Source organism: Lagopus muta, chromosome 23 (assembly GCF_023343835.1).
Source record: "Lagopus muta isolate bLagMut1 chromosome 23, bLagMut1 primary, whole genome shotgun sequence".
In the NCBI taxonomy this organism is placed as follows: Eukaryota; Metazoa; Chordata; class Aves; order Galliformes; family Phasianidae; genus Lagopus; species Lagopus muta.
Window position 1 is genome coordinate 3,832,566 of NC_064455.1, and position 8,628 is coordinate 3,841,193.

Sequence of the window (8,628 nt, forward strand, 5' to 3'; positions counted from 1 at the left end):
CCCACAGCCTGCCTCCTCCCATGGTGCTGCTGATGGGCAGAGGAGGAAGAAGAGCAGCATCAGGCTCCCGGTGCACCAAGCCCACATGGCTGGGGGTCCCCACTGGGTTTCAGCTCCTTACCTTACTGGGGATGAAGTTCCACATGAAAGGAAAGGGAAAAATCAAAAACCAAGTCCAAAATCTTATCTCCGCTTGTATTTTTAGATGGGCATTCATGAGAAGAAGTGACACATGTAGGGGAAGACTTTATTCCAAGAGTAATTAAATACAACACTCCTATCATCAGTATCATCCCCTCAGTGCAATGAATGTTCCCAAGGCAGGATTGTCTTTGTCTGCCATAATGAAGCCAAGTTTTTTTTGTTGTTATAGTTAAATAAATTTAACATGCATTGTAGGGGGAAATATATTTATGAGTTTAAATTTAATTATAGTTTTGCATCTGGCAAAGTGGAGGCAAAGCACTGACACGTTCCTCAGCATTTAGAGTAGATCTGAAGATGGTAATTAAAATCCAAGAAGAAGTGGAAGGCCACAACCGTGACCTCCTCAGGATGACATCCTCCAGAGCCACATCCTTCGAGCCCTGATGCCCAAAGCCCACAAAGCACTCCTGTTTTTCTCAGGAGCAACGGCTGTGACCCAAGGCAGGCGGGAAGGAGGCAGCACCGGGCTGGACACGTTTTGTTCTGCTGGGTCTGTTCCTGTTCGGGCTGTGATTCACAGCTGTGTAACGCTGCCCACAGCCGCCCTCAGGCTGGAGGTTTTCATCCCAGCCCCGGGGGCGCCGGCAGTGCTCGCTGGTCCCCGGGGTGGGCAGGAGCAGAGCCGCAGGGTGCTCACAGGGTTCTGTGGGGGAGAAGGGGGGGGTAACTCAAGCTGTGGCTTTTCTAATCGCTGTGACAAAGGGCAGCGTGTGAGCGTGGGCTCTGACTGACCCTGCTGGGCGGGCAGCCCTGGTTAGAGGGAGACCGTGAGCTGCCTGTTTGTGTGGGGACACGGGTGTGTTTGGAAGCAGCTGTGGTTGGCGCTGAAACCCGCGCTGATCTCCTGGAGGCCCAGAGGCTGTTCAGGCTGCGAGCTCCTCTCCTTTCAGTGCACACTGGGACAAAGCCGCCATGCTGGCAGCGTTTGGGACAGGACTTGCGGGCGTTCAGCCCTCCTCTCCCACCATCCGATACCGGAGCGGCTTCCCACCGCTCCACACCGCCTTGAGGCTGAACGAGATGTGGGCGAGCGGCTTCATAGCTCTGCCTCCCCCGCTTCGCAGCGGCGATAATCACCGCGGTCCCACGTTCAGCCCGGACCCTTCCGGTAGCGCACAGCTGCGCCGGAAGTAGCGCGCTTCGACTTCCGGGCGGGACGCGAGAGGATGGAGACGATTCTGGAGCAGCAGCGGCGTTATCATGAGGAGCGGGAGCGGCTGATGGACGTCATGGTGAAGGAGATGCTCACCAAGAAGTCCACGGTGCGGCCGGGGAAGGGCGGGGGGTCCGGTGGGGTCGTGTGGGGGATGGGCCGGGCCCAGGCCCTCGCTGACGCCGTTCCTTTCCCCGTAGCTCCGCGATCAGATCAACTCCGACCACCGGACGCGGGCCATGCAGGACGTGAGTCGGGCGGGGTGGGCCGCTGCGGCCCCGGGGTCCGTACGGAGCGGCCCAGGAGGCTGCCGAGCTGCGGGGCCGGGCCCGGCTGAGGTTCGCGGTGGCAGCGCGGGGTTTGTGTTGTGTTTTAGAGGTACATGGAAGTGAGCGGCAACCTGAGGGACCTGTATGACGACAAGGACGGGTGAGTGTGCGGCCTGCCGGCTCGCGGATAGAGGACCTGGGGCTCCTCTGGGTCTGTTGTAAACACTGCACGACGCTGCAGTCGAGGCTGGGGGTCAGCCCTGAACCTGCTGGAGGAGGACCCAGACTTCACATTAAAAAGTGTTTGTGCGCAACGCAAACACTTCATTGTTTTCTTGGATTGAATCATTGAGGGAAACTTGAGTGTTTGTAACTGAGACTGCAGCATTTTCAGTCGAGATGTGACCCATATCTGCAAAGCATGGGCCTGACTGCCTGTGGAACATCACTGGGGCTTTGTGGGGCTGTGCTGTCAGTCTCACTGGTGTTTTGTGGGAGCAGAATTCAACGTTACACTTCCAAAAAGATTATATCAGCATAAGCATGTTTTGTTTGTTTGGTTGGTTGCAATCTGTCTTCTTCTCATGCACCTGTAGCTTACGGAAGGAAGAGCTCAGCGCCATTTCAGGGCCAAATGAATTTGCAGAATTCTACAACAGACTGAAACAAATCAAAGAGTTTCACCGGAAGCATCCCAATGAGGTGAGTAATTCCCTGCTCTGTAAGAATGACTGTGGTGTGTCGGGCTTCACCTCTGCTGTATTGAAATGTCACTCAGGACAACAAAGCGTTCAAGAGTAGGCGGTGCTTTAAGGCTTTATATAAGGCTCTGTCTGTGTAGGATAAAATGCAGGATGCTCACCATGTCCTCCCCACACTCTATTAGTTTAAGAACATTCTGCTTCTGAGCTAGTATTCATTCTTGCTTGCATAACTGTCAGAGTCACTGGGTTGTACTTTTTTTCCTTAGTGCAGATGTGATCATGAAGAAATGCTTTGAACACCTGTTCAGTTACCAGTTTTACTGTTTGCAGTATGAATTACTCCTGGGCATTAGCTGAACTGATCACTTTTTTCTGTAACTTCTGTCTGTTCTTGAAGATTTGTGTTCCCATGTCCGTGGAGTTTGAGGAACTGTTGAAGGCCAGAGACAACCCAAGTGAAGAAGCTCAAAGTAAGTCTTTAGGGTTGTATTTGTTTCTTTTTTGGGCCCAGTTGAAGTGAGAATACATTGCTTGCTGCGATTTAGTGACCTGTCTGATCTGGTTTGCATAGAGTCCCACCTCCCTTTTCCTGCATTAACCGTGACAAATGTTCTTATTTCATTTACATTCTTCTGAGCTGCAGAAATATTCACAGTTAGATGATTCTTTTGAGGAATGTTCTGATACAACACAAGGAAGCTGGCAGGCATCTAGTCAACGAGGATCCATGTGCATTATAAACATGCTTAAGAAAGATAAATTGGCCTGCAGTTAATTATTTTCAGATTCTAAAGCGTGCATTTAATAAGCAGAGAATGTGAGGTTGGTGACAAAGCTCTCCATGCTCTTTCCTGCAGACCTGGTGGAGTTCACAGATGAAGAAGGGTACGGGCGCTACTTGGATCTGCACGACTGCTATCTGAAATACATTAATCTGAAATCATCAGAGGTGAGAGGTTGGGTTGCTGTGGGCACTCAGCTGTGTTGCACTTCAGTGCTGAAGGCTCTTGGTTTCATTGGTTGGTTGTTGGTTTGTTTCAAATGGCATTTATGTGCAAATAGCTGTTTCACAGTGCTTGTTTTGCTTTGAAAAGCAGGTGGTAAACCCGAGCCCTATGCAGACCGTGCAGAATAAATGAGCTTTGTGCTTTTCTTCTGGTCTGGTAACTGGAAATGAGATGTTGATTTGGCTGCATGTGTATAAAGTCTGACTCAAACTGTTTGTTGTTTTCTTCTTAGAAACTGGATTACATCACTTATCTGTCCACGTTTGACCAACTCTTTGACATCCCCAAAGAGAGAAAAAATGCTGAATATAAGAGGTGAGCCTTTTGTCCTGCTTCATTTATGACAGTCGATGAGAAGGAATTTGCTTCTCAAGTGTCCAGGAACAGAGTTAGCAATCAAGCATAGCTGATATAAATTGAGCTGTAGTAACTCAGTCATAATGAGTCCTGAGAGGACATGAAGCACAACAAAATGTGGGGAGCCATTGGGCTTCTTATTCTGTGGAAGTACTTGAGTTTATTGCATTAAAAGCTACTCTTGATAACTTTGATACTGTTCTACCAGTACTCTGATATGGAATTATTGTCTGTGCTGATAATTACTCTGCCAGGTATCTTGAAATGCTTCTTGAGTACCTACAGGAGTACACAGATCGAGTGAAACCATTACTGGACCAGAATGAACTGTTTGGGAAAATTCAGACTGAGTTTGAGAAGAAGTGGGAGAACGGAACATTCCCTGGCTGGCCGGTGAGCAGCTGTGAATTCAGAGCTTTGTTTCATTTGTGATGGATTTCTTATGAATTGCTGGTGTTAAATCACTGCTGAGGTGAAGTCTGATAGCAAGATGTCACACAGGTGGAGTTTGAAGGCATTTGCAAGCAGCCTTTTTAAACGTTGGCTTGCTTTTAATCTTTTCTGTCCGTTCATTGCGTGGTTCAGCGATGGGGTGTTTGTGTGTGAACTGAACTGCTGTGCTGTGTGTTGGGTACCTGGATTGCATGAAGAGTTGCAGAGTGTCACACAGATGTCCCACATGTCTTCTCTTGGCAGAAAGAGACCAGCAGTGCCCTCACTCACGCTGGAGCCCACCTGGATCTCTCAGCGTTTTCCTCTTGGGAGGTAGGTATTCAGTGCTGTGCTTCTAAATTGTGGGCAGATGGGAGCTGAACCGTTTGGTTTCTTGCCTTCATCTCTCTTCTTCAGCTTTTGTTTTTGGCTCTGTGCTCTCTGGATGAAACTTTGGTTGTGCTGATGATTTAATTTCTCCCGCTAGAGGGCTGCAGCTTGAAAGCTCTGTTGAGATTTGGCACATGCCTCATTTTTTTCAGTAAGGAGTGGCACCCATTTGACAGTCATTTCTTTAGTGCTGCTCATATTCCTTCTTCCTCTTTTTTTTTTTCATAAGACACATCCATATTATTTATATTTTTAATAGCTCTTATCTTACTGTGATTTGCTGTGTTGAATAGGAATTGGCCTCCCTAGGACTGGACAGATTGAAATCAGCATTATTGGCACTGGGGCTGAAATGTGGCGGGTAAGATGTGCTCTTTTCCTAAATCCTTTTCAGTTTTTGAGGTCTTGCCACCTTGCATTCCTTTATGGGATATTTGTTTGGGTTCTCTACTGTACAAGAATTACTTTAATGATGTTCTACATGTTGAAAGCCAATCAGGGAATTCTGTGATGTACAGTTCTGAAAAGCGTGCCATACTGAAGTCTGTCATGTAGGAGAATTTGGTCTAAAAAACAAAGATCATAGAAAAGCTCTTCACCTTTAAAAGCTGGATTTATGATGGTGCTGCACGAATTCAGATAATATTCTGGAAATAGAAAAGAAGTGATCTGAGTTCATCTCCTCCCTGTTTCTCCACAGGACTCTGGAAGAGCGTGCGCAGAGACTTTTTAGTACTAAAGGCAAGTCCCTGGAAGCACTGGATCCTTCCTTGTTTGCTAAGAATCCAAAGACAAAGGGAATCAAAAGGTGAGTTCTCAAAGGCCGTTTGATCCCATCACTGGGGGATAAACATCAGCACTGTATAGTTGTGTTAGATTCCCAGAGCGTTGGAATCCTTTTATGTTGGTCCTGAACCAAATGTGAGATATCAGAGCTGAGTAGTTTGCCTGCAGTTTAGTTCATGTCAGCTGTTTCCTTCTCTTGCTGCACTGGAGTCAAAGGTGTCCTTAGGAGTTCACGTGTTTGGTGTTTGCAGTTCTGGAGTGGACTTAGTGAAATTTCCCTTCTCTGCTTTCAGAGACACTGAAAGAAATAAAGATCTTGCATTCCTGGAAGCTCAGATATATGAATATGTAGAAGTTCTTGGGGTAAGAATTTTGTCTTTGAGCTTTTGGTTACAGACCTGTCCAGCAGTGACCAGAAGATCATTCTGTTTTTACCCAGCATCTCCATAGACTGTGTCCACAAGAACTGCTTTTCTTTCCAGAAGTTTACATGTTTTCTGTGGAGAAACTGCCTGCCTTTCTTTCTTTCTTACTCCTCCTTAATGCTTGCCTTAAATCCCTGCTTCAGTTTGGGTACGGTGGCAGCTGCCATTGACTTGCCATCTTATTTTATTGCTGTTGTGTGAACACAGTTCTGTTTCCTCACACTCCAGGAACAGAGACACCTCACTCATGAGAACGTGCAGCGTAAGCAGGCGCGGACAGGGGAGGAGAGGGAGGAGGAGGAAGAAGAGCAGATCAGCGAGAGCGAGAGCGAAGATGAAGAAAATGAAATCATTTATAATCCTAAAAATCTGCCCCTTGGTTGGGATGGCAAGGTAGCTGAGGCTGTTAGGTCTGGATTTAGCTCTGAACCAGTGGGAGATCCCACTTCACTCTTCTGTTTGAAGCTCCCTTGTCACTTGGCCTAATCTTTGTTTGTCTTCCCTTCTCAGCCAATCCCGTACTGGTTGTATAAATTGCATGGTTTAAACATCAACTACAACTGTGAGATCTGTGGTAACTACACCTACAGAGGGCCCAAAGCTTTTCAACGCCATTTTGCAGTAAGTGAGGTTTGGTCACAAGAACCATCAGTGCCACATTCAGACAACCTTTATAGTAAGTGATGAGAAAATGACACGAGCATCTGAGTGGCATTTCTTCCATTTACAAAATGTGTGTCTGCACCGATGCTGCAAGGCCATGCTATTGAAAGTGGAAATTCCCCAGAGGGTGCAAAGATCTGTTCTGCCAATTTATATCCAGTCTCTTGTTTGAACACCGATATCCAGGCCTGATTGATGCAGGGCACTCAGTGTCTTGTTACCATCAGAAAAAAAAACAATGTTTGGGAGATCTGTGTTTTGTTAGCATTTGTTTTACACTGCTTAGCTCATCATAGGCCTCCCAGCAGGCACTGTGGTGAGGTGCCATTCCCTCTCAGTGACTTTTGCCTCTCGTTCCAGGAGTGGCGTCACGCTCACGGGATGAGATGCCTGGGCATTCCCAACACTGCACATTTTGCCAATGTCACACAGATTGAGGATGCTGTCTCACGTAAGTCTAGATGGCATTTCTTTGCACAGGGACTGTGCTACAAGAACGCTGGTATTTGCTGGCTGGGGCCAGGAATGTATTACCCCACAACTGGTGACTAAGGGAGGAGTGTAAGAAGCACGATGCTGCTGGGATGACCCTTCATTGGAACATCTCTCACAGTTCTTAGAGGGAGAATGTCTTTGTTTCTTGCTGGATGCCTGCAGAAATAGATGTTTGCTAGGAATGCCAGCCAAGTGTCTGTTTGTTGCCAGCTTTTTTGTCTGCAGTGCTTTGTGTATGGAATCTCAGCCAAGTGTAGCAGGCCACCATTTATTCAGAGTGTGACTGTGTGATCCCATGCAAGTGTTACTTCACTGATGCTCCTCACAGTCTCCATGGGGAAGCCAGCAAAACATTCAGAAATGGTGGAGCCTCCAGGGAGGTTTTGAAAGCCTGCAGTACTCAGTGAAAGGCACAGAAGTGACAGTGGTTGGGATTTACTTTATTTTATTGAATTTTTTTTAAAAGCTGATGCATTTTAGTAGTTTCAAGCGCAGCGTTTGAAGTGAAATGGTGCTCATGTTGTGAATGCCTTTGTGTTTACAGTGTGGGCAAAGCTGAAACTACAGAAGGCTTCAGAGAGGTGGCAGCCTGATACAGAGGTAAGATGGTAGAGGCACTGGGGTGTTTCTAGTCCACTGTACTTGGGGGTCTTCATCTACCTTGCATGAAGTGGCTCTGGCTGGAGAGTTTCTAACACAAGCTGTATCACAGGCTGAGGTCTCCAGGACACTTCAGAGCCTTCTGTCATTATTCTCAGTCTAGATAAGATCTTGCTGAGCTTGCTGGTAGATGCCCTGCATGTCTTCATGTAGGGAGGCTCCTGGCAGAGTGGCTGTGCTCAGATGGAACTGGAGCTAAACTGTGAATGCTGTAGCACAACCTGAGTCAGGCTGCATGCAGGTGTCCCTAAACTGTTCATTCTATTCCAGGAGGAATATGAGGACTCCAGTGGGAATGTGGTGAACAAGAAGACCTACGAAGACTTGAAACGTCAGGGGCTGCTGTAACTTTTCCCAGGTGAAGGATTTCACATCAGAAAAAAAAAAGAAGTGTCACCAGCTCCAGTTCTTCAGCTTATTGATTTTTTTTCTACTTGCATGAACATAGGATACTTTATAGAATCGCTTTCTAGTAAGCCCTCTGTGAGAAGCAGCCTTGTGATGTTATTTTATATTAAAAACCTTAAAAATAAATGGATTTTAACTTAGGAAGTGCTGAAAATGCGTCTCCTTTTGTATGCTGGAAGGAGGAGATTTGATAATGGTGTCTTTCAGAAACTTTCTACACGGTTTGAATTGTTAGAAACAATTACTTGTCTCTTATTCCAGTGCTGATGGAAGTTTTTATGATGAGGACTGCCTTTAAAGCACACACGAGCATTGCATGCTGACAATCTTGTACTGTATAATAGTTTAATGTCTGTCTGTGCTCCTTTGCAGAGCAGATATTTGACTTGCATTGCTGCTTTGGCTTCAAGTCTGGCTTCCTGTGAGGCTTTGGCTACTGGGATTTTTTTCAGGGAACCAATAAATGAGTTTTGTTTAGGATGGGCTGCCGTGTGGGTAGTTTGTGTTAGTTTGTCCAACGCTGGCGCTGACTTTGGCAGATGCTAGCATGGATCCTTCCTTTGCTTCTCTTGAACTGTGGTACTGCCACACGAATTAAAGTCAATGAGGAGAAAAGAGGCGTTGGGCAGAGGCCTTGTGCTTTGTGGCAGCCCTCACACTGCCTACAGTGGG

At 46.9% G+C, this 8,628-nt stretch overlaps 1 protein-coding gene across 1 annotated transcript; it reads left to right on the plus strand.

Annotated features, from left to right (window-relative positions):
- Positions 1–1,310: 1,310 nt before the first annotated feature.
- On the plus strand, positions 1,311–8,436 carry SF3A3 (splicing factor 3a subunit 3). Its single transcript, XM_048968892.1, has 17 exons — positions 1,311–1,469; positions 1,561–1,608; positions 1,737–1,789; positions 2,226–2,331; positions 2,731–2,803; positions 3,191–3,282; positions 3,573–3,655; positions 3,952–4,090; positions 4,394–4,462; positions 4,813–4,880; positions 5,220–5,327; positions 5,599–5,668; positions 5,959–6,123; positions 6,241–6,351; positions 6,754–6,844; positions 7,433–7,488; positions 7,819–8,436. Exons 1-17 carry the CDS (start codon positions 1,374–1,376, stop codon positions 7,894–7,896), a joined length of 1,506 nt encoding a protein of 501 aa, XP_048824849.1. The 5' UTR covers positions 1,311–1,373; the 3' UTR covers positions 7,897–8,436.
- The last annotated feature ends 192 nt before the right edge of the window (positions 8,437–8,628 follow it).

Excerpts from the sequence above, each read along its gene's own strand:
- SF3A3 (XM_048968892.1), top strand. The coding sequence starts at position 1,374 with ATGGAGACGATTCTGGAGCAGCAGCGGCGTTATCATGAGGAGCGGGAG. Across the intron at positions 3,283-3,572 it reads TTAATCTGAAATCATCAGAG|AAACTGGATTACATCACTTA; the intron begins GTGAGAGGTTGG and ends TTTTCTTCTTAG. Across the intron at positions 6,845-7,432 it reads GATTGAGGATGCTGTCTCAC|TGTGGGCAAAGCTGAAACTA; the intron begins GTAAGTCTAGAT and ends TTGTGTTTACAG.